The sequence below is a fragment of the Rhinolophus sinicus genome, linkage group LG13 (assembly GCF_036562045.2).
Source record: "Rhinolophus sinicus isolate RSC01 linkage group LG13, ASM3656204v1, whole genome shotgun sequence".
Classification (NCBI taxonomy): Eukaryota; Metazoa; Chordata; class Mammalia; order Chiroptera; family Rhinolophidae; genus Rhinolophus; species Rhinolophus sinicus.
The window spans coordinates 34,213,481-34,238,770 of record NC_133762.1 but is presented as its reverse complement, the minus strand read 5'-3'; the positions used below and the strand labels follow the sequence as shown (position 1 = coordinate 34,238,770).

The 25,290-nt window shown below is 51.1% G+C and overlaps 1 protein-coding gene across 1 annotated transcript in view; it reads right to left on the bottom strand.

Annotated features, from left to right (window-relative positions):
- Nucleotides 1-24,883, bottom strand: part of TGM2 (transglutaminase 2) — a 32,324-nt gene extending 7,441 nt beyond the window's left edge. The window contains exons 1-10 of the mRNA XM_019750243.2: nucleotides 24,726-24,883; nucleotides 20,765-20,944; nucleotides 15,943-16,185; nucleotides 12,502-12,620; nucleotides 9,890-10,018; nucleotides 8,709-8,886; nucleotides 4,939-5,074; nucleotides 4,139-4,242; nucleotides 2,428-2,670; nucleotides 581-853 (exon numbers count right to left, since the gene is read on the bottom strand). Of these exons, the coding sequence (XP_019605802.2) occupies nucleotides 581-853; nucleotides 2,428-2,670; nucleotides 4,139-4,242; nucleotides 4,939-5,074; nucleotides 8,709-8,886; nucleotides 9,890-10,018; nucleotides 12,502-12,620; nucleotides 15,943-16,185; nucleotides 20,765-20,944; nucleotides 24,726-24,735 (1,615 nt within the window). The 5' untranslated portion in view covers nucleotides 24,736-24,883. The remainder of the gene's footprint in view (nucleotides 1-580; nucleotides 854-2,427; nucleotides 2,671-4,138; nucleotides 4,243-4,938; nucleotides 5,075-8,708; nucleotides 8,887-9,889; nucleotides 10,019-12,501; nucleotides 12,621-15,942; nucleotides 16,186-20,764; nucleotides 20,945-24,725) is intronic.
- Between the last annotated feature and the right edge of the window lie 407 nt (nucleotides 24,884-25,290).

Genomic DNA, 25,290 nt, shown 5'->3' with positions numbered 1-25,290 from the left:
TCTTCCCCACCAGATCGTCCAGCATTGTCAGGTCATGACTTCCATGTACCTGATGGGGACATTGAGGTTTAGGGAGGCAGCCCTCTGCCCAGGTGACACAGCCAGCAGGACCCTCAGAGGATGTTCTCACTGCACCGCTCAGGTCCTCTCCCAGCTTCATGACCCCTCTGCCCTCCTCACGCCTGCAGGCTTCCGGTGCAGAAGACCGGCTTGGTCTGCTGGGGGGTGGGAGACCAGACTCTCTGCTGCCCCACTAAGTGACACAACAGTATAGTTGCTAAGAATATAGGTTCAAGTCGCAGTCCTGTCACTTCCCAGCTGTGTGGCCTTGGGGAAGTTACTTCACCTTCCTGGGCTTACTCTTCTCATCTGGAAAATGGGGGCAATACAAGATTCCACCTCCCACGTTTGTTATAAGAATTAAGTGGGTTGATACATATAAAGTGGTTAGGATGGGGCCTGACCCAGAATAAGTGCTATGCAAGTGTCTGTGAGGTAAATTGCACACGTTGAGCGCTCACGGCACGACCTAGCATGTCAATCAGCGGTCAATAAGTAATCCAGGAATGCAGGACGTTACCAGAGTAGGGCTCCAGGGAAAGATCGAGCAGGTTGTTGGTGCCACACTCGGGGCCCAGGATCCCGTTGTAGCTGACAGTGCGAGCACAGAGCAGGAGGCGGCAGGTGAGGTCCTCGGTGGTGTTGTTGGTGATGTGAGCAAAGACGTCAAAGTCACTGCCCATTGTCATGCTCTGGCCCACACGGATCCGCATGGCCACCCCCGCCTCCTCTTTATTAGCCAGCTTGTTCAGGTGGTTGGCCCTCCTGAAGGCTTCCCTCTCCTCTGGGGACCCTGTGGGGATAGGAAAGAGCTTCTTCATGGCTGGAACTTATTCCAGTGAGAGGGAGACTGGGGTAGGGCAAGCTGGTTTTTCCTGGTGACTCAGATCAGCCCAAAATGAGCACCTTCTCTACATTTTTGTGCCAGGGGAGGAAAGAATACTTTCTTGACTTTCCACAAGTGAACTCCTATACATCCCTCAAGACCCAGCCCCATACGGCCCCTCCTCCAGGAAGTCTTCTTGACTACTCCTTCCCCATGATGAATGTATCACAGTGTTTTCTGGAGTTTCATAGCAGCCTATAGCCTATATCATGTTTTTTAGCTCACCAAGTTGTTTTCTGTTTATGTGCTTACGCTCTTGAGCTGCTTGAGGACGAAGACTGTGTGTATTTATCTGTGTTTACTTATCTTTATGTCACACCCAGTGCTTGGTGCATAGTAAGCACTGATGCAATATAAACTTTCTCGCCTGCACAGGGATTACTTCTCTGTGAATTTCTTTCCCTCCCCTCCCTACCTGTGGAGCTCTCCAGCAGGAATGACTGTCCCACTTTTATGTTCTAGTCACCTCTCACCTATGCTCCTTTTATTTTTTTTTCCCAAGTGCGATTAGGTACATATCTATTTCTCCTATCAAACCCTCAGCTCTAGACCTTATAGAGGCCATGGAAAGCATCTTTTCCTTCTGTTTTATCCTTCCCCTAGACCATGGCCACTTAATACCCAATCCCCAGTCAGCCGGAAAGTCAGAGGGGGTCGGATGTGGGCAGGAGCTATGGTTTCTTAGTCATCTCTGTGAGCCCCACTGTGCTTGGTATGCAGTAGATGCTTAGAATTATATTGGCTGTTGGATGTGCTCACGTCCAGTTTTAAAAATAAGCCACGTCGTATTTTCCCCTACTGATTTCCCCCTTTCTGATTCAGTCACAGAAAGAAGCCTCGTCTTTGTGTCTGATTGAATACATCTAATCTTTAAGTTTCTCTTGGTCCATTTCTCTTTCATTTAACCCTTCCACATTCACCTTCACGCTCACTTCCTCAGCTAGATGGGAAATACTGCAAAATTAAACACAAGTTGCAGGAACCTCTCCTTCATGGCCTCTCAGGATTTCCAAGCCTCTCTAGTACACATACGTTGCCATAAAAAAGTGTGGCATTGTCCATCTGCAGCTGAAGGTCCCACTCTGTTAATACACACACGGACATCATTAATCTTTCTGTGGCAGGCCTCGCCTATGGAACAGCTACCCTCTTCAGTTTTATGGAGTCAAACCCACCAAAAAACTGAGGCTTAAAAACCAAATGGCATCCTTTGGTGGAATACAGAATTCTTTTCCAAAAGGAACAATGCTCTACCCCCGTCTTCCAGTGTGCTTGGTAAGTTTGCGCCTGTTTCTAAGGAATTTCTTAGAATGGAGAGTAACTTACGGGTCTGGTTGTACGCAAGCTGCCAAATAAAACACACACACACACACACACACACACACACACACACACACATGCCCACATGCCCACTGGGCTGGCAAAATGGGCTTCTTATCTGCAAGGCAGTGTGGCAGGCTCTGAGCACGGGATGGCCCTACCTTCCGGGTACTTGTAGTTGTGGGTGATGTCTTCCCGCTCATCGCGGCCCACGCTCTTCGTGCTGATCTTCAGCCCCACGACCAGGGAGCGGTTGATGGACTTGTGCATGGACCCATCCTTCTGCTGGATCCAGTCCACCACGTCGGCGTTGACCTCCGCAAAAACAAAAGGTGCATCGTACTTGGTGTTCAGGTCCCCCTCCTTGATGGCACGCACTGGAACCGGGCCGCAGCAGTACGTCCCTGGTTGGCGGAAGGAGAGACAGACCTAGGCTGAGGGGAGGGTGACACCCTCCAAAACCTTCTGCAGGTCAACCACACATGGTGAAAAAATCTTGAGACTATACAGCCCTTTGATTTAGGGACTTCACTTGTAGGAAGGTAGCATAGGGTAAGAATTAAGGACGGAGACTCTGAAGCCCAACTTTTAACGTTCAAATTTCAGCTGCCTCTTATTAGCGAGGTGACCTTGGGGTCGTTGTGTCACTTCTCCGAGCCTCAGTTTCATGGGGGATGATATTTGTATTTACACAATGAGGATTTGCATATACTAGATGTTGTATAAGTGATAAATAAGACAGAAGAATATCCCAAGGCCTCCTAAGGAACTGAGGAACCAGCACTTCAGAAGGCCGTGTGTCTATCTGATTTCCTGCCCATGCGGAGAGTGGCAGTTAGGGCCAGACATATACTCAGTGTAGTTTACAACTGCCTCAAACCGGTCACATATTTAAAAGTTGAGGACTAGAGGCTGGGTAGCTATATTACAGTGCATCCATTTAGTGGAACACAGTAACAATTAAAATTCAAATCACAGAACACGACCTGATAGAGAAATGCTAATGACATATGGAGAAGTGACAGAGCCAGCAAAAAAGTCCACGTGCAGCCAGAGTTCTTAACCCAGGGTCCATGGACCCCCAAGGCGCAGCAAATAGAATTCAGAGGTCCATGAACTTGGATGGGAAAAAAAACTTACACATTTATTTTGACTGTACTTTGATAGCACTTCCTTTGTGAATGCAGACACAAAGTCTTAAGTGCACTATGACTCATCCCCCATAAAAACCATAGGTACTTTCATATCCCTTTATAGTTGTCACAGATAACTGACGATGTCATTTATACTCATCTCTACCACAAAGTTGTCAAATTTATTAATTCTACCACTAAATCTTGTTATGTAAAGGATATATTATTATATCACAAACGCATTGAAAAATGTTTTGATAACTATATTTCAATGTAATTGATTTACTTTGTAACCCTAGGTCTTACAGTCTATGGATTTAAAAGTATTATTTTGAGAAAGGAATCATTTGGCTTCACCAATTTTGCCCTGACTCCTTGCCTCTCTCTCTCTCTCACCTACAGACATGTATGAACAAGTATATAATTGGAAATTACTGGAAACTGTGTGTGACTGTTAATCCTTCTTTTGAAGGGAGAGGACAAAGATGCCATTTGATATTTTTCTTTGTGTTTCTCCTTATTTCATGTTTTCCACAATGTGCGGGAATGAATTTTAAACGATAAAGAAGCATATTATAAATTACCAGTGAGGTCCCTGCACGCCGGTGTGGACCAGCTAATGGCCTTGGGAGTGAGCCAGCCCTGGGTTAGAATGCCAGCCCTGCGATGTCTGGCTGAGAGACTCTGGGTGAGTGCTCTGTGAGCCTCAGTTTCCAGGTAAGGGGGCCATGGTACCCACCTTCACTCTTCTCTTGGGGCGTGGGGTCGATGGCCTGCCACCCCTCGTACCCCGGCTGTAGGTCCGGCCTGGTCATCCACGACTCTACCCAGCAGTGGAAGTTCCTATCGGGAAAGGAAGCAGAATGTTGGCCAGGACTCAAACTCAGGCTTTCAGTCACCTCCCCCGACAATGCACACTTGCCTTGTCCTAAGCTGAGCTCAGCATGTCCCCCTGACACTCCTCTTCGCTGCTCCCCTGTAGGCCCTAGCCAGATGCTCACTCCTGCCCTGGGAGCCGTTCTCAACGCCTTTCCCACCTCTCTCCCCTTTCAGTGGCTCCTCAAATCTAGCCAATGTGGCCTCCTAATTTCTCAGCCCTGCCTCTTCTTTTCCAGCCCACAGGCCTTGCCATGTTTTAGCTCTCATCACCACCTGTCTGGATCACACCCCAACCCCCACCTCCAATCTCTCTCCCCAGACTGCCTGTTCCAAGTTCATCAGCATGTCCCTTTCCCAGTGTGAAGCCTTGGTGATAACGGGAAGCCCAGACCCCCTATTCTGACATTCCAGACTCCTGACGACATAGTCTCCCTAATGCTTTTTCATGTACTGTGCACTGACTTGCCCTCCTTTTGGCCTTTGCTCATGCTGTTCCCCCTGCCTGGAGAACCCTCCCCAAGACCTGTTTCCCCTGGTCCAAATATTGTTGAACTTTTAAGCCCAACTCAAATGTGACCTCCTATGAGAAGTCCTCCCAGGTTTCCTCTCCCAGGGACCCTGCCCACTGGCCCCCACTCCATACCCTGGGGCTCATCTCACCAGATCATTTCGCTCTTGTTACCCTGGATCTCCCCAAACTCGTTGCGAAAGTACTCGATGAGCAGGTTGCTGTTCTGGTCGTGGGCTGAGTTATAGTTGGTCACGACGCGGGTGGGGATACCGAGGCACCGAAGCACTGGGGTGGGGGTGGGGCACAATGGAGAGAGGGGTTAGGGGGTGAGCTGAGGATCTCAAGGCATCGGCCCTGCTTTGGGCCTCCACATGCCCATATGTACCCCAGAGAGCACTGTACCCACTGTCCAGGTGGTAAGGGTGCGTGTCATCCCCTCACCTGGACAATGGTGCCTACCTTACTGGTCGCCCCATGTTCACTCTGCCCCCCTCACATCACAGCTGACAGAAGAAGACTCTAAAATGCAAACCTGACATCAACACTCCTCTGCTAACCCTGCAGTGGCACCCCATGGCCTTGAGATCAAGGCCATGCCTCCAGCTGTGGGCCCTGGGCCCTGCAGGGTCGAGACCCTGACCACCTCCTGCACTTTGCTCCAGCCACACTGGCCTTCTCGCCTTTCCTCCAGCACTTCACCCTCCCACCAGCCACAGGGCATTGGCACATGCCGGTTGCCCCTCCAGGAAAGGCACCCCACCAGGGTTAGGTGGCCCCAACATTTGCATTAATAGTAAGTCTAGGGATTCACCATCATTCTCAGTGTACAGGCAGGGGAGGGGTTCTTTAATCAATATCCGAGAGCAGTGAGAAACCTGTCTTATTTTCTATCCCCAGAGCCCAGCACAGGCCTGGCACAGACCACTTTGTCAAATGGGATGAAGGTGTGGGTGAAGTCGAGAGAGTTGGAAGAAGGGAGGAAGGGAAGGAGTGACGGAATGATAGAGATTCAGAGGGAGGAGCAAACAGTGGAACAGGGAACTGAGGTCAGGAGATTTTCCATTCAAGCCCCAGCTGTTTCCGGCTGTGTGACCTAGGGCCAGTCCCTTCATCTATCTGGGCCTTGTTTCTTTTTCTACAAAATGGGGTCAGGGTACAGGTGCAGTGTCATAAGATGTGTTGGGACACCATCGTGGATGAGGCAGGCCCTGCATTCACGCCAAAGTACAGTTTACAATGAGGTTTACAGAGTAGTTTGCACAATGGTAACCAGGAAAGGGACTGGTATTGCAATGGCAGGTGAAAAAGAGACGGGATCAATGGCATCGACAGACTGAGAGGAGGAAAACCCTGGGCACGTATCTTGCACAAATGGCGGCACTGGGTGCTCCTGACAGATGGAATTATGGGTGCTTTTACTTCCTCACCCTTTTATGTACTTTTTAATGTATACTGTAAAACTGACATATTCTCAGTTTGGGTTGGATAAAGAAAGTAAATATCTATAAAAAGAAGCGAAACAAAAGAGCCCTATTAAATGTAACCTATAGGACTTTTGTTTCACTTTTAGTTTTGACTTAGGTTGAGTCTCTGAGTCAGGGGGAGGGGCAGGGATGTGACCTTTTCCCCCCATCAACCAGGGCAAGAGCCTCCCAGATGGCCCTGGATTCTGGCCAGACGTGTGGGCACAGGAAGGAGGGAGGAAGGAACAGCCATGACTCTCCACCTCTTGCCTGGTTCCTGTGCCCTGAGTCCGGACTCACTGCTGCCCTTAGCGAAGGCTGGGGTCCCAACCCCAGGCCATGCCCTGCCAAACCAACAGTCTCCTGTCCCCACTGCCCAAGGAGCAAGGCACCTCTCCTCTCCCAGGGATGGTGTCCCAGGAAGCCTCATCATCACAGCCTAAGGCCAGGAAGCTGCCCCAGAACCAAGTACATCTGGTTGTAAGCCCAGCTGCGCTGCTCACCAGCTGTGTGACCTTGGGCAAGCCACTTCGCCTGTCTGAGCCTCTATTTTCTCCCCTAAGAGGAGCTAAAAATAACAGCTTGTTGGGATATTGTGATGATTCAGAGAGGCACTGGGTGTGGGCAGTCATGTCTGCCCAGTGCCCAGGATGGAACAGCAAAGTGTGTCACAATGCCCACCGCTGCAAATGTCTGTCTAGTCAGTGTTGGCCAACTCACAGACATTGAGAAAATGCTCCAGGATCCAGCTGAGGTCACAGCTGCCCTCAGAAACCCCCAACCCAAACCTAACCTGAACCAGAGACTGTGCTAAAGGACATATCCCCGGGTCCTACAAGTTTCCTGTGAATTAGGTGGGTCACCACTGTCTCCATTCTACAGGTAAGGAAACAGAGGCTTGGAGACAGCAATTCGCTTGCCCAAGGCTTGGCGACAGAGCTGGGATCAAAGCAGGCAGCCTGACTCCAGTGTCCATGGACCAATCCACCATTTGGCTTCCTGAAGAAACCCTGGGACCAAGGGGGTCAGACGGCCCCTTGTTTGACCAAGTTTTCTGGGGCTCCATTACACGCCAGGCCTGGGAGGAGGCTGCAAGGACCCTGAATCAGCCCTGGCATTGGGAAGAGGACAGTCAAGGGCAAGATCTGCAGCTAAACCTGCAAGTGGTCACAGCTCAGGGTGAAGAAGGCATCTCCAGGGGAGCTTGGGGACCCAGGCCACGGATGGCGGGGTTTTTCTAGGAAACCCATGGCGTTCTCTGAGCAGACATGTGTTAGGCCCCTCGGAGAGAAAAGTCTACGATAAGGGACTTTCCATGAGAAAGAGGAATTCAGAGGTCACAGGGGGCAGAAAGTTGTGGCGGAGTGGTGATGGGGAAGAGACAGTCCAGCTGGGAACCAGGGCCCAGCTGTCTCCACACCGCCTGCTAGTGTGGAGAACAGCGCTGGGGCTCCTTCTCTGGGAGTAAGAAAAGCTGGGAACCTGAGATAAGCCTCGTAGATTTCCTGAGCCCAATAATAATAATAATAATAATAATAATAATAATAATAAGAAGAAGAAGAAGAAGAAGAAGAAGAAGAAGAAGAAGCAGCACTATATAAGTGCACGTGAAAACATTTTAAACATTTCACATATGTAAACTTATTTAATCTTTACAACTCCCCCCCCCCCCCAGGCTACAGGCACGATTGTGCCCATTTTATATATAATAGAACTGAGGCTCAGAGGAGTTAAGTGATTTACCCAAAGGCACACAGAAGCAGAGCTCGGGTGTGAGTTCAGGCCTTGACTCCAGATTCTGTTTCCAACGGGTATATGATACTAACCCATTCTCATAAGCACCATCATCAGCTCTGAAACCACCTTCAACCTTTTTCTGGGCTCAAATTTTCATGATAGAAATTTATTTTCTTCCCTTGGTTTTAAATTGCTTTATCCTTTCCTTCGCTGCTTTCTCTTTCTTGACATTGATGATATTATTCTTATCAAGTCATTAATAGGCCATATTTAGTAAGAGCTACACTGGGCCAATTTCTGTGCTGAGCCCACCCTAGGAGGTAGGTCCTATTGTCCCCCCTTTTACATATGAGGAAACTGAGGTTCAGAAAGAAGTCATATACTCGAGGTCACAGAGCAGGTGAGTGGAAGCGTGGGGATTTTAACTCAGGTGTGCCTGGCTCCAAAGCCCATAATCTCAACCCTGAACTCACACTGCCCCCCGAATGACATCCCTTGATCCTAACAACCACATCATGGATAGTTGCTGGTAAAAGGAACAGAGAGGAGCGGCCACAGGCTCCAGGCCACACAGTACATTGGTGACAGAGGTAGAACCAGACCTGGGGTCTCTTGATTCCCACTCCGGTGCTCTCTGTGCTCCCCTCCCAGGGTTCACAGAGCTGAGAGAAGGTTCCAGGCCCTCCTCACATCCCACCTGCACACCGCACATCGCTCACCTGTGCAGGCCACAGCGGCAAAGACCCAGCACTGGCCGTACTTGACATTCTGGCAGCCATAGTTCTTCCAGCGCCTCAGGATGTCCACACTGCCGATCCAGAACATGGGGCTGACACCATCCCTGTAATTGTTGTCCCAGCGCCCGTACAGCACGCCCTGGTCGTCATTGCAGTTGACCTGCAACCAGAGGGACATCAGGAGGACCCAGTGTGGGGAGAGGGTGGTGGCTGTGCCAGGGTGAGCACGAGTTCAGCACGTAGTGGAAAGCAGGGAAGGGAGTTCCGGGAGGAGGGAAAGCAGGAGCGAGGGTAGCAAGGTGTGGGAGACTGTGGTACATCAGAGATGTCTGGGACTGGAGCGCCGGGTGCAGGACAGAGAAGGGGAAGGGAGGAGGTGGAGAGGGCATGAAAGCGGTGCTGGAGATGTGAGTTTGTCTATGCGGTGGCAGGGGAGAGACAAGGTGTGATCCGAGTCGCACAAAGACCAGTTCTGGCCCCTGCCCAGATTGCGCAGTTCCCCAAAACTCCCATTCCCTCAAGAATATAATCCAGCGTCCTGATCATGGCCCTCAAGGCCTGCGTGGTCTGACCCCCGCCCACGTCTGCAGCCCCACTGGCACCCTGCTTCCCCTTGTTCACTCCGCCCCACCGTCTTGGCAGAACTTCTGCTCCTCAAACCTGCCAAATTCGGTCCCTCCTCAGGGTCTTTGCACAGCCTGGAGCCTCTGCCTGCAATGCTCTTCTCCTCCTAGTTATTCTACCAGCTGAGGGATTATCCCTTGGGGAGGTCCCCCCACCCCTCACTGAGCTTAGGGACATCTGGTTTCCTTCAGTGCCTGTGCCATGATTTATGAGTGCACCCATTCATGTGACAGTTTGATTAATGTCTGTCTCCTCCCACTACAACATAAGCGCTATGAGGTCAGAGACCACACATGTCTTATACCAGCCGTTTCTCCAGTGCCTAGGACATAGCGGCACTTGATAAATATTTGCTGAATGAATGAATGAACGACTGAATGAATGAATTGCTTTGAGGGATCATATGGTATTACCCTCATTTGGGTAAATCATGTCTTTCTAAATACAAGCTCTCTTAGCTGAGACTTACTATCTCCTGGGTCCCCGCACTGTGCCCTGTCATGGGCCCGTGGAGTGGGTGGGTCCTGCCACTGACTCACCATGCGGCTCACCACTCGGCCCACGTAGACGGGGTTGCCGCGGCGGGAGCAGTCACGGCCACCGTTTTTCAGGAATTTGGGGTTGACGTCCAGGAGCATCAGGCAGATGTCCAAGATCCCGTCTTCAAACTATGTCAGAGGAAACAAGAGGAGGATGAGGGGAGTTCACCTCCTCCAGGAAGCCTGCCTTCAAGCCCAGCAGCTGTAGGACCTCTCTACTGTCTCACACACCAGACAGGGAGGCTCAGGCTGGGTCTGCCCCACATCTGTGATGTCAGCTTCTCTTGGCCCAGGATGGGGTAGTGTGGGACAAAGACTGTGAGAAAGGGAAAAGGGGCGTGTTTGTACCCAGGTCCTGGCTAGGGGGTCCTGGGAATTTGAAGTAGAGACCACAGAGTGGGGAGCCCAGCATCCCTGGGGCTTCCATCCCCTCAGAGTCACCTCAGGCCTTGCCCCTGCCCCTCACCCCATCTCCCCTCTCTGCTCAGCCAAATCTCCCCCTTCCCTTAGAGCCTGACTCACCCCGCAGGGTTGATGAGTGGCACCTCCTCCCCCACGGCACCATCACACATTGCTCTGATTGGGGCTGAGGTAGATTATAAAGATATAAATCTAACCTCATTACCCTTCTGTTTCCACTACAATTAGAGCAAAATTGAGACTTTCCCCTGTGGCCTGAAAGGCCCTTCATGATCTGTGGTCACCCCTTCTTTCACCTCATCTCTCACTACTCTCACATACACTTGCTCTGACCCAGGCTCACTGCCTCAGGGTCTTTGCACTTGCTATTTCCTTTGCTTGGAATGCTCTTCCTACCACTCTCCATCTGGCTCACACTTTTCCATCCTTGCAACTCAAGTGTTATCTTTATCAAAAGTAGAACCCCCTCCTGGTCACCTTCCCTTGGACCTGTCATGTTCAAAGGCACTTCCACCTGCCCCATGCTCCCCGTCTCTGTGGTCTTGTCCCAAACTGGACCTCCAGGCTGCAGAACAGCCCTCCCTGGCTTGAATCCTTTCGTGACTCCTCATTACCGTTAGCCTCGCATTCAGGGCTGTTTACAATCTGGACACTGCTGACTTCTCCCACTTCATCTCCTGGAGCCCCTTCATATATAAATAAGTGCTTCCCAAGCTACCACATTCTTCTTAGGCATGTATTTCCCCTCCTTGGAGCTTTTGCTCATGTAAGTCCCTTTGCCTAGTAGACCATACACCCACCTCCTTCAAAGCTCAATTCAAATCGTGCCTATTCCAGGAACTGCCCTGATTCCCTTCCTTCCTTTATGTCTTATGATCCTGGATTGTGATGATTTCTGGGAGCTTTGCAGGGGCCATGTCCTTTGGCCCAGAGCAGCCTGGACACAGAGCAGGAACTCAGCAAATGAAAGAGGGCCTTGGCTTTGTTCTGTTTCTCAGGGGAGAATACAGAGCCTGGGAAATAAGAACCAATTCAATATTGGATATATTTTATGTATCCCGGTCACAGTACCATTTCATTTATATCTCACAACAGGCTACAGGGTTTCTGGGCAGATAGTTTTACAATGATTACCCCCAATATTCAGATGAGGAAACTGAGGTCAGAGTCCGAAATCACATAGGGAGAACTTTTCTGTGGTCCCAGGATAGGACTCCCTATATCTGAATACGGCCTCTGATGCAGGGGATGATGGAGATGTCTCAAGGTGAACCCCACCTCAGCAGGCCAACACCCACTAACACACAAGGAGGGTAAGGTGCCAGGGGTGGATGGTTCTTGCTTCATGACTTCTTTTAGTAATTTCTCAGGAATTTTTAAAGGAGGCTGGATGGTAGAAGAAATCAGAGCATTGGTTTGAAGAACAAGCCCAGGCTGGCCTGCTGGAGGATGAGGAACCACATGGAACAGAGAGGATCCATCCAGCTGAGGTCAGCCAGGCCCAGCCTAGATAGCCATGCCCTGGCTGACCCAGAGGTTTCTGAGAAATAATAAATGATTGTTTTCAGTCTCTAAGGTTTGGGCTTGTTTGTTACTCAGCAGTAGCTAATTGATACAACCAGACCAGGGGTTCTCAAAGTACGGACACTGGGTCAGAAGCATTAACCTCACCTGGGAACTTGTTAAAAATGCAAATTCTCAGCCACACCCAGACCTACTGAATCAGAAACTAAGGGTAGACCCAGTGATCTGTGTTTTACATACTTTTCTGGTGAGTCTCATGTATATTCAAGTTTGAGAACCACTGATCTCGACAATGGTTTAAAGCTCCTTCTCAGCACATGCCCAGAACATAGTAAGCACTCTCTAAATGCTGCCTATTATTTTGATACATGGCCTTGAATGCTCCCCTTCTCTTTCCCAGAGCACCTGTCAGCCGACAACTCCCAAAGACTCTCCTGATTCTTTTCCACTTTGAATATCCAGGGCTGCTGCTGCCATTGTGGGCAGCACAACCCTTTGCTGTGTGACCTCAGGTTTGGCCTGGTTCCTCTCTGAAGTCCAGCCATTTCAGGGCCCTTGAGTCCTGACCCTAAGACCTGCTCACACCTTTGCAGCTTTGACTGCCCCAGACCCAGGGCATGGCACACAGTGGGCCTGAGATGGTTGAGAGGGGCAAGGTGTGGCCCTACCTGCCCAAAGTTCCAAGGTATGCTCTGGATGAACTTGGCAGAACCCTGGTAGATGAAGCCCTGCTGGGTTAGGACGTACTCCCGCCGCTCCTCATCTGAGTCCAGATACACCGCATCCGCTATGGGTGAGAAGGAAGGAACCTCAGCTCTGGGTCTGGCAAGGCCCAGAGTCCCCGCAGACATGGCAGCTAAGTTGCCAAATTCCCCAGGGCCAGGTTGGTGTCTCAGAAGCCTTTTTATCTTTTAATCAGAAAAACTAATCATTAATTAATAATACTCTGTCAATGACATAAGATGTTATCAGTGACAACAGTGGCTGCCTTTTATCCAACACTTGTCCCATGCCAGGATTTGTGATAAGTGTGTGGCATATATTTATTTGTTTATTCTCCACAAAAGCCTTGTATACAAGGCATCCATGAAAGCCCCATTTTACAGATGGGAAAACTGCTGCCAAAACAAGAAACAGAGGAGCCCTGGACAGAAGTTCGAGCCCCTCGCTCTGATCCTCACTTGCTGTGTGACACTGGGTAAGGCACTTCTCCTTCTTCTGCCCACTTTTCTGTGTTCCCTGTGAATAAAATGTGATTTCAGAACTGAAAGATGTTTTGCAAGCTAAAGCCCTGAGCCAGCATGAGGAAGAAGCATGATTCAGGGTACACAGAAAGCCCAGGAAGGGTGACTGTGACCTTGGGGAGTTGGGGTCTTGTCTACCTGGGAAGTCAGGGAGATCCACCTGGAGCAGGTGGCACCTGATGCCTGGATGACATTCTAAGCAGAGGGCCAGAGACTGCAAAGGTGCAGCTGCTGGAAAATGCAGGGACACTTCGTTCCCTGTGACTAGTAAAGACAGAAAAGGGGGCTGAGGTACTGGGGGCAGATGGCAGCAGGTCAAAAGTCAGGCTGACCTTTACCATCCCTACTTCACAGATGAAGAAACTGAGTCTGGGAAGGGGATATTGAGACCCATATTGTACCTTTGGTGGGCCCGGGGCATTTTTGCTTCAGTGGGCCCTTTCCTCCATAAAAAAAGATATCAAAAATATGCTTATGACTGCATTGATATAATGATGAATATATTAATAGTACATATTCAAACACTCTCTGGTCTAAATATTCATTTTTTTCTTCTGATTTTAAAAGAAATGAATGTATGTTCATGGACCCCTAAAAGGATGGTGGGCCCAGGCACTGTACCTAGTGAAGTCAGCTTGCGAAGCACATCCAGAAGCTGGCAAAGGTGAGCCTAGATTGCAGCTGCCCAGGCCCCTGGGGCCCCTGGGCTCCATGAGGCCCATTTGCAGTGACCAGGACCTCCCACTCTTATTGCATGGAGGAAGGCAGATGCAAAAGTGGCTCAGTGTCTTATGTATCCTGTTCTTTGGTTCTGGAAACTGTGCAATAAAAACTAACCTTATGATAAGTGAACGTCATGGTTATAAATTAGCTGGCAGTGTGGGAGAAAGAATGAAAGAGAAGGAAAACCCCACGGTGTCGGAATGAGGGTGTGAGCACGCTGGGACTTTTGTCCTCAGCTCAGGTCTCTTTCTGGTAAAGGTAGGGGAACCAGGGACAGAAGCCTCCCACATAACGGGCACTCGATCCTGTCCATGTTGGAGCTCAGAGACAGGAGGGTCCCATTTCACAGGCAGATCCCGCCCTCTCCCCGCAGAGGGAGAGCAGTGTGCTCGCCCAGTGCTGCCACCCCCACGGAGCCCAACTTCCTGTCTCCCCATCATCAGCCCCACCACCTCCTCAAAGCTCCCACCCTGGGATATGCTTCCACCCTGGGATATGGGTCACTTTAGTCACTGTGCTGCTTGGCTGCCATCCCAAGGGGCTAGGCAGGGTGGGGACAGTTCCGGAGGAAGGAGGACATCCCCCAGAACCTTGCTTCCCTGTACTCTGAAACCCTGCATTGTTGGTCACAGGAGAACGCCGGCCTGTTCCTGCTCCACAGGTCGGGCTGCCAACCAGCTGTAAGCCCTGCAGATTGTCAAAAATCAAACCACACCGACAACGGGGCACCAGCAAGCCCATTTCCTGCCTGAGAAATCATTCCACGTGGCCATGTGAGCAAGGGTGCTGGATGTGACCCTTCCCCGTGAGGAGTCACCGGGGGCGACCGGATGGCCATGGGTCACATGAATGAACCATCCATATGGGCCAGACACTCAGGCTCTTAAGTACAATGAGCTGATGTATGCAGATAATGTGGAAAGAACCTTAAGACATATCGTAGAGGGGAAAAACCCCAGTAGGTTGATGTATACTGCGGGATCCTTTTATGGTTAAGAGAGACAGAGGAAGCCATTAATACAGCCATGTCTCCAGGCACGTGCACCTGAATGGAAGATGAACCCCCAAGATGGCTAATAATGGTCTTCCCCAGGGAAGGGAGTCAGGGGGCTGTTTCTCTATAGTGCTTAAAACTTTTAGAAAGAGATCTTCTCCTGTAGTACTGTTATAATTAGACATAAAAGCCAAAGCATATAAATGAGAAAATAAAAAGTATTTCTGCTCAAATGTGTCATAAAATGCCCCCAACCTGGAGAAGAAAAAAAATAAAGCAGTGGCGCTGTAAAAAGCTGGTTTTCTGATGCTGGAGAGGCCAGAATTTCTGCCCTGGTCCCAGGCTTTGAGGCGGGACACCCTCATTCCCAATCTGGGGCCTGCCCACAAGGCCTTTCTCTCTGCCTTGCTGTGTAGGAACAGGAAGGAAACAGATCTGACTGTCTTGGTAGTCAGATGGGGAAACTGAGGTCCAGGAAGTGGCGTGGCAGCCCTGGCCTCCTCCCTCCTGCTCCAGTCAGCCTTGGTTCTTCTGAACTCTCCCCTCTGACTCTCTACTTTTGTCCATTGAAGGAACTGCCAAAAGCCACTTAACTTCTCTGAGCCCTAGTTTCCTGTGTGAAATGAGAACTCTGACCTCTCTCCTTGGGATTGTTGAGAGGAATAATTGAGAGCATGTACGAGGAGGCGTTTAGGTAACTGAACTGCTCCTGCCCACCTCTCCTGGCTACCGCACCCCTCCACCTCCCTCACTTTCCCCTCTCCAAGCCAGTCTGGTGAGATTTAAAATAGAGCCCCACGACACAGAACCGGGTGTGGAGTCATGGCTCTGGGTATCCACTGGCCACCCTAGTCGTCAACAGGGCTTGTGAACCTGGGCCACCTCCATGACTGGCTCACAGTGCCATGGGAACCTGTAAGATCACTTGGTAGCTGTGTGGCCTTGGGCAAGTCATTTTGCTGGTAAATGGGAACAGCTGGAGTTCTCACATCAGCAAGTTTTTGTGAGGCTGAGCACGGAGCTGCAGAGTGGGCCTCACTCAATCAACTTTGATGTCTCTTCTGCCCCATTCCCCACCCTCAGTGGCTCCCATGGGTGGGTCTAGCCCAGCCCATCTCCCACCTGCCCGTGGATGGAGTGCGGCTCACCTGGGCACCAGCTGTTGAAGAGCAGGGTGAAATGGCCCAGCACGAAGCTGGAGCCCTGGTAGCCGGTGGAGACCTCCAGGCTGAGGCGGTACAGGCCAATGGGGGCATGGGCGGGGGCGCTGAGCTGCAATGAGAGGGCATTGTCCTGCTGGTCTACCACCGAGGCTGTCCAGGCACCCTCCTCCACGGCATCGGACAGCGGAAAGCGGGCTTTGGTCCCAGCTTCCTTGCTGGGCGCTGGGCCTGCAATGGAAGAAAACAGGGGCTGTGAGCCAGGGTGGGCAGGGAGGGAGGGAGCCAGGGATGGCAAGGACCAGGCACATGCTGGGGGTCCATGGGCCTGGGATCAAGACCTAGTTCTGCCATGAAACGTTGAGGGAACTTCACCAAGAGGTTTCATCTCCCTGAGCCTCAATTTCCCCATCTGTAAAGTAGGGACCAAACCCCAATCTTACAGAGTGGTTTTGTGGGAATGCACGAAAAGCTACAGGCACTCAGCAGGTCCTCAACTAGATAGATTCCTCTTGGGAGAGAGGGCAGTGCAGCCTGGCACAGGGTCTCGGTCATACTGCTCTAGGATGGCACAACTTTGGACTAGACCATCCCCGTCTCAGTTTGTGCATCTGGAACATGGATAGAAAATAGGCAGATGCCCCCAAGGGTCCTCCTTTTCTGCCTAGTTCCTTTACCTGCTAGTGTCCTTTCCTTTTCAGAAAGAGAAGCCCAGGCTCTGAGTAAGATAGACCCTTGGCTTTCTGACGTCTCCACGGGGGCCTGTCTGAGAGTCCCCGTGCTGTCGGGTGCTGTCCCATACAGCCTCTAAGTGTTTATCTCCCCAGTGTCCCCTCCAGCTTTTGGCCTCTGGATCTCCAGTGGCAGATCTGAGGAGTGGTCATAGCCATCCCTCACCTTCCTACAGCCTTTTATACTTTATGAAATACCTTGGCACTTCCTGCTTCCTCTAAGACCCATTATACAGGTGGGAAAACTGAGGCCTGAAAGAGACGGCATCTCACAAAGATATCCCAGGGGTCTATAGCAAAGTTAACATTTGAGCCCAGGTCTCTAGGCTCTGGGCTATCCCCCATGGCACCTCTCATTCCCAGAGGATGCTCCCTATTCGGGATCTCAAAGCTCAGGGAGGTGGAAAGCCCTCCTCAAACAGCTGCTTTTCCAGGTGGAGGGGAGGGCCTGGCCCATGTAGGCAGGTCTGAGTCATAGGGAGGGCAAGAACTGGCTGGTCACCCTTTCTGGACTTATGTGACGGAGAGGAGAAACAGAACCTTCTCTGCTCGACTGGGCGGCTGCCCAGGAAGGTTTATTTTTATTCTTCCATCTCCCTCCCTGCAGCTCTGCCCACTGCTGCTGACAATATGGGGGCCTGCTCACTGAGGGCCTCCCTCCCATCACCCAGACCCCTGCTTCCCACCCACACCCAGGCCCAAATATAACCATGAACTAACAGGCCTGATCCAGGCCTCCAGGACCCTGTCTGGGTGCCAGGAGCCAGCTGTAAGCCTTTAAATGCTCCCTGTCTTCCAGAGTCAGCAGTTGAGAGAGGAGTTTGACAGTCCTGGGGCCAACCAGGGTCTGGTTCTCCCACTCAGACCCTGAGCACTGTGTAACCTGGACTACGTCACCAGGCTTCTCTGATCTGCCATTTTCTCATCAAAGAAGAAAATAGGCTTAGACCACATGCCTGGGAGGATCTGATTCTGGGTCTGATACTGACTCTATAAACTTGGACAAGCTATGTAGCTTCTCTGGGCCTCAGTTTCCTCATCTGTAAAATGGGGTCAATTGTAGTACCTCGTCAGTATGAAACTTAAAGAAGGTGAGGCATGTAAAGGCATATCACAAGGTACCTGGCACATAGTAAGTGCTCAATAAATAATAGTTATTGTTTATTGTCACCACCCCCTCCTAACACTGTTTAGAGGATTCAGTGAGAGAGTTCATAGAAGGCATTTAAAATAGTGACTAGCAAATACTAATTATGCAGTTAATGTGGGCTATCCTCAGTATCATCATAAAAGACCATTAAAAATCAGAATTCTCAGGTCAAGTAATAGATGTGAGGACTGGAGTAGAATGGAAACTGAGGCTAACAGGAGTACAGTTAGGGTGACTCTATGTTCCAGTTTATGCCTGTGGTCTTAGCATAATTATTTATGGCATCTTTTTCATTCTCAGAAAGGTCCCTGTTTGGATGATCAATGATCTGGTCACCATGGTTACACCCTGGGCCAGGTCCCATAGCCACGATCACTGTTGACATACCACCCTTGGGGAAAGGTCAGGAAACACACTTCCCTTCCTCTCTGTCCCAAACCAGCTGTACACACACACACACACACACATGCCCCTTTCTTCCAAGGGGCCTAGAGGGTGGGGTGAGGAAGGACGATACCCCCACACCCCCGTCCCACCGCTGCTCTGCTCACATAAGCTGGCTTTGAAAATTCCTGGGCTGTGGTTCCACATGGTACTCTTTGTGGGGCCAGAGACACCACAGGGACCCCTCTAGGCCTAAATGACTCTGGGGACCTGAAGCGTCCTGGCTACTCTCCTGGACCATGGTGGCAGGGAACTGGATTGGGTGGGTGAGAGGAATCTTCCAGAATAAAGCCTTCCACTAGCCTCATAAGCTTTCTTTTCACTCCTTCAGGCTGACCTCACTCCCTCCCTACTCACCCCCAAGCCTTGACTTCCCCTTAGAGGGAAGCAGAGCTTTAATCCTGTAACAAAGATAGTGCTGTCTCCTGGGGGCTGTACCCTCTAACAGAGCCTGCCAGGTCTCCAACTGTCTGGGTGAAATATACAGTCCCTGGGGATGTGTGGGATCAGGCCACACACTCCATTCATTGAGTGACGTTGCCCAGCTCTCTCCCCTCTCTGGGCCTCATTTTCCCTGAAGAGGTAGAACAAGCCGATCACAAGCTGGAATGTTCCAACACAGGAGCAGGGTGCCCAGGCCAGGCTCCGGGGCTGGGAGCTGACACAAGCCAGGCCTTGAGGTAGGAGGCCTGGCTTCCTGTTATTGTCTCTCAGGCTGCCCCAGCGTTGGGGAGGGTCTTGGATGCTCAGGCAGGGAAGCAGTGTGCTTCTAGAGATAACAGTGCCCTCAATGGCCGCTCACAGGAACTGTGGAAGTGATCAGGGCCAATTGGCTACAGTTTGAGAGAAGCTAGTAAAGACCAGAGAACAGAGATTAGTTGCTGGAGTGGGAAGGCCAGTTGCTTCCACAACCTTGAACTTGGGGCCCTAATTATCGAAGGTCAGGTTGCCTAGATAATTGAGAAAGAGAAAGAAAGGGGACACCTTGAGAATGAAAGAAGAAAAAAGCAAGTGGGGAATCATAGGCTGCCCACCAGGCTGGCAGCTCATCTACCATTCCATTTCACAGCGAAACAAACCAAGGGCCGGCAGGCGCTTGGGGTTAATAGGTGAAGATGCCTGCTGTGGGGTCATAGTGATGAAAAATGCCAACTCGGCGGGGCAGGATTTGAATCCTGCTTTTTCCCTGCTCCCAGTGTGATCTGGGCAAGGAACTTGACTTTTCTGAGCCTCAGTGTTACCATTTGTAAAATGGGCGCTCCTTATGCTTCCAAGATGGGAGGATTCTAATAGAATAGGAATGCAAACAGTAGGTGCTCCGTGGATGTGAGTTTTATCATCCTAAGCCTGACTCTTAGAGTATCCGCTGTCATATACTTCAACCTTCCACTTTACAGAAGGGAAACTGATGCTAAAAAGATCAGAGACTAACTGGAGGCCCCTCTGTTAGAAAGGGCCCCATGGGTGCTGGATGTGCGTGTGTGTGTGTGGGGGGGTTTGCCCCTGGATAACGGGTGAGTCCTTGCCAGAAGGGAAGGAGGGGGGAGGCAAAGGATAAAGGGGATTTCTGTGGTCAGTCTGCAGGCATTGTGATAAGCTTTATCAAATGGCTTCCCAGGTAAATACAGGCCTCAGCCAGGCGGGTACAGTTCCTGCTTGCTGTTGTTTGCCCTTGGAGACCTCAGAAAGAGCTGACCTTTTCCACCCTTGGGCCAGAGTCCCAGCCAGGTGGCCCCTCGCTGACCCCAAAGGAGTGGTTCCCACCAGAAGCCAAAGTAACCAATACGGCACTCAAGTCCACTTTCCCAGGATTGGGCACTGGGCCTCTGGGAATGGGGCTTTGATGTCCCTTCACCCATCGCTGGAGCCCCTGGAGCAAGACCAGCAACGTCTTCTAATGTCTACAGGGTACTCCCCCAATTCAGGCCCTTCTCACTTAACAAACCTCCACCATGAGTGCTTTTCACATGGGCTCAGAGAGCCTAAGCAATTTGCCTCTGGCCACACAGCAGGTATGCAACCCAGGTCTGCACCAGAACCCAGGTCTGTCCGTCCAGACCCCGAACCTGAGGCAGCCTCCAGAAGACGAGACTGCTGGGTTTTCTCCACCACCCAAGCCCAGAGCTCTGGTCAGGTTACGTGGCTTTTGGGAATTGGCTGTTGATAAAGCTACAAAGTTGTTTTGATGTAGGAAAGAGCGAGCAAGATCTTGATGGCCCTGCATGGTAGGAAGCTGACCCAAGCCTGCTGATAACATGTTTTCAGGAACCCAGGTGTGCAGAAGCACAGACTTGTTTACAAGGCTGGGTGGCCTGAGGTGACATCTCTCGACTTACTGACCTCAGTGCCCTCATCTGTGAAGTGGAGCCAGTGACTGCTGGGAAACACCCAGGGGGCAAATAGGAACGGGGTCACCTGTCTCATTGTCAGGGGACAATGAAATCACAGAACAAGTCAGAGTAGAGTGGGAGGTGCAGACACTTACCGGTCACGACACTGAAGGTGAGGCTGTCCACACTGGCTTCGTAGCTTCTGCCCTCGAAGTGCAGCGTCAGTCGGAAGGGCTGACCCCGCCGTACCACCAGCCTCTGCTGGCACAGGTCTGCTGTGTGGTGGTCACAGCCATTGGCCTCCAGCTCCAGGTCGCATCTCTCCAGAACCAGCTCTACAGAGTCAATGAGGACCATGAGTCGTGGTGGCCTCCCTCAGCCAGCTGTGAACCCCTGCCACACACCTGCACCCTGGACACGGGGCCCCCAGGGAGCCAGCCCTTTCTACGCTGGCTACTCAATAGTAACCAACACTTTCTCTTCCCGACCCCGACCCCACCCCATCACTTAGAGACTAGCCAAGGATGAATCTCCCTAACTCTTAATCACAAGGTTGTGCCCACGGTGGCATGTCCGCAGAAAGCTCTGCCACCTCCCAGCTGTGTAACCTCAGCAACTCAACTTTTCTGGGCCTCAGTTTCCCCATCTGTCCACAGGTGGGGATAGTATGATCCATCTCACAGGGCTGTTGTGAGCCACTTAGCCCAGTGCCTGGCGCATAATAAATGCTTACTAAACTTGAGCTATTCTATTGTTACTGGGGGGTTCTTTCGGTTAATGCAAAGGCAATATTTGGTATAGGTTGATTACACAGCCTTTGCCTTTTAGATTCAATTTCCACTTTACAGGAAATACAGAGGACTGAGGAACATGGTAAGCAAAGAACTAGGACACAATCAGCAGAATTTATTTTCAGGGAAACTATAGTCAAAGGATTTGGTTTCTTTAATGACAAAATTGCAAGAAAAAATGGGAAAAAATGTTGAAAGGAGAATTATAGATTAAGAGAAAGTTAAGAGACATTCCAATCCCTTGTGCTGTGTGGGCCCTATTTAGATTTTGATTTAAAAAAAACTATTGGGGCCGGCCCGGTGGCTCAGGTGGTTGGAGCACCATGTTCCTAACTCCAAAGGCTGCCGGTTCAATTCCCATATGGGCCAGTGGGCTCTCAACCACAAGGTTGCCGGTTCAATTCCCGGAGTCCCGCAAGGGATGGTGGGCTCCGCCCCCTGCAACTAAGATTGAACATGGCACCTTGAGCTGAGCTGCCACTGAGCTCCCTGATGGCTCAGTTGGTTGGAGCGCATCCTCTCAACCACAAGGTTCCCGGTTCGACTCCCACAAGGGATGGTGGGCTGCGCCCCCTGCAACTAGCAACGGTGACTGGACCTGGAGCTGAGCTGCGCCCTCCACAACTAAGACTGAAAGGACAACAACTTGAAGCTGAACGGCACCCTCCACAACTAAGATTGAAAGGTAAAAAAAAAAGTCTTGGAAGTACACACTGTTCCCCAACAAAGTCCTGTTTCCCTTCCCCAATAAAATCTTTAAAAACAAAAAAAAGCACACACAAGAAAACCCCAAAACTATTTATTACATGTATGAGACAACTGGAAATTTGAATACTGATGGGAAAATGGTGATATTAAGGAATTTTTGTTAATTTGTTTATGTATAAAACAGAGTCTTTATCCTTTACAGATACATATTGAAATATTTACAGATGAAATGATGTGATGTCTGGGATTTGCTTCCAAATAATGGGGGTGAGATGGAAGGGCAGAGGCAGGAGTAATCATAGGTTGGTAGTTTTGGGGACGGGGTGATGAGAACATAGGCACTTATTATTATTTTATTCTATTCTTTCTACTTTTATGTATGTTCAATATTATCCATAATAAAAGGTTTCTTTAAATGATAGGGGTTGGGACCTAGGTTTCAGTTCTGCTGTGCCAGTGTGTGACCCTGGACAGGTATCTTTCCCTCTCTGTGCCTCCTTCACTGAATCCTCAAAGGGCTACTGTTGAGTTCCAGGAGAGGATCTTGGGATACCTTTTCGCCAGGGCGTATCCCAGGGCAGAAGCTTGATATGTGCAAGTTCTATGTATAGTTTCAGAGGGAGACGAAGACCAAGGTACAGGTGGGGCTGATGGGGTTGATGGATGTCTGAGGGAAGCACAAACCGCATAAATCTTGGCAAGCTCAAGGTCAAGATTAAGAAGCCGTAGGGTGAGGGGAGTGGGCAAGGCAGACTCTCAGAGTTGTAGGGCCCTTGGGGAGTAGGTAGTCCAACTAAGTCCCATGGGCGGGGATTTGTCCAAAGTCACCCTGCGTGTCAATCCTTCTACTGGGACATCAACCCAGGTCTCCTGCCTCCTGCCGCAGAATATCCCAAAAGTGAGGTGTAAAGTGCCTAGTGACTGTAGAGAGAGACATTTTTTGTCCCCAGGTCTCAGGGTAAGCGACGACTTTGGGACTTGAATCCAGGGCTATAAATTCTGGAGCGTGCACTTCAGTCAGAACTCAGGGTTTGTTCCCCATCCTCCCCCGCTCCTTTCTTCCCTCTCCCTCCATGGCCTGTGTTGTTCTCTAGCCTGGGAGGGGTCCTCTGGAAGCTGACCCTCTACGATCACAGCTAGAGACACTTCCACAAGGAAGAAAGATCTTCCTGCTGGCTTTGCTGGGGTGAGGAAACACTGTTTTTGGAAACTTCAACCCCCTAAGCTCTTAAGCAGGAAAGACCAAGGTGTCCCCCTGGGAGAACTTAGAGAGTTGGTCAGTCCCTGGTCTCAGGCTATTATCTAAAGAAGCATTGCCAGAAGTCATGCCCAGCTCCAAAGGTGCAGAAATAATGGGGTCTGGAATTATAGGGTTTCTGCACTGAGGAAGGACCTGAGGTCTTCCGTGCCGGGGGACCACTGTAGGAAGTGGCCGCCGTGGCAATGGGACCGAGGGCTTATCATAACTGGCATCTCCAAGGTCTCCCACCCCCTCTGAGCGTCACTCTTGGGGACAGGGATGGGAAGCTGTGTTGGGGACAAGTGGTCACCTAGGTTACATGTCACAGCCAGCCCTGAGCTGGTTTTCAAACCCATGTGTTGGGGAGCTGAGTCCCAGAGAGGGAAAGAGGTGCCCTGAGATCACACAGCCAGTAAGGCAGGTCTGTGGTTCCTCCCGCTCATCCCGGCTCCACTTGCCCCATGTCTCTCTCGACATTCCCTCTCCCCACACCTCCTCCCTGGGGGTGGCAGTGGTGCAGACATCATCTGCAAATGAACTTGACCCAAGAGCCAGCTGGGAAGTTGGGTCCAGCAGCATTGGTGCAGGGACATCATCCGTTGTAGAAATCCCTCCTCTGGGCAATAGTGCTGCCAGTGTGTGTGTGTGTGTGTGTGTATGTGTGTGTGTGTGTGTATGGGGGGGCAGGTATGAAATGAACTGAGCCCCTTCTCCACTCCTCTCAGCCCTCACAGATATACCAAGGGTCGGCATTATCATCCATGTTTTATCGGAGAGGACACTGAGACTCAGCAAGTGGCCAAGGACGAGGTTGTAGAACTTGAGGGCTGGAAGGGGCCTAAGAGCACATGCATGCTCTCAGCCCACTCCCCCACGAAGCTGGAACCTCCTCTCTGGCCCCCAGGCCAAGGAGTCAGGCAGGGTTGGCTTGCACACCACCAGGGACAGCATGCACACCTCCTTCCCGCTGGCAGGGACTAACAAAGCTAAGTGTTCTGAGGCCAGGCCAGCACCCCATACACAGCTTCTCACCATCTGGCACACAGCAGGGACCAGTCCTGCTAACTGACTGAGGACCTGGACAAAGGTCCACTAGCATAGTGCTTTACAGTTTACAACACGCCTTCCTGTTCCATTGCCTCATCTGACCCGAGGAGGCAGGGGTTAATGATTATTCCCTGGAGATGGGGAAACTGAGGCCCCAAGCCCAGCCAGGACTGGGAGCCAGGACCTCTCACCCAGCCCAACCCTCCTGCTGCTCTCCAAATCAGGGACTTCAAGATTGAGCCCAAGCCTGTCCTGACCACTGGCAGACCACTGAGACCAGGAGGGGACAGTCAAGCACGGGGTGGCAGTGGCGCTGACATTACTACTCACCCTCGGCCATGGTCAGGTGCTGGCGGTGACTCCTCAAACTCTTCACGTGCGGCAGGACCCTCCAAGTGCGGACCACTGGCAGCAGGCACTGCTGAGGCGGAGAGCAACGGCAACTTATAGTCCGCTTTGGAGAGGGCAGGGGGCGGGGCCACAGGAAGGCGGGGACCTGGTGCGGCCACTGTTGCCCAGTCTGAGCCCACGCTCTGGGCTGGCCGGCTGGGGCAGGAGCCCAGGGGAGGGAGGGAGCGGTAGCCAAGCAAGGGCTCCCCCTGCGGGAGCAGACCCAGCACAGGACTGGGACAGCAAGGATGAAGACACACAATGAGACCCGGACACACAGACATACCTGGACCCACAACATCAGACGTTGGGGGGTAACAGAGACACCTGGACACAAAAATTCACACATGCAGATACAGACGCAGTCAGAGACGTAGGGATGGGATTACACAGAGACACAGGCGCACTTCCACAGATATGCAGACAAACCTGGACATACAGACACAGTGACGTGGACACAAAATCAGATTAAAACCACAGAGACACACCAGAACAAAGACACAGC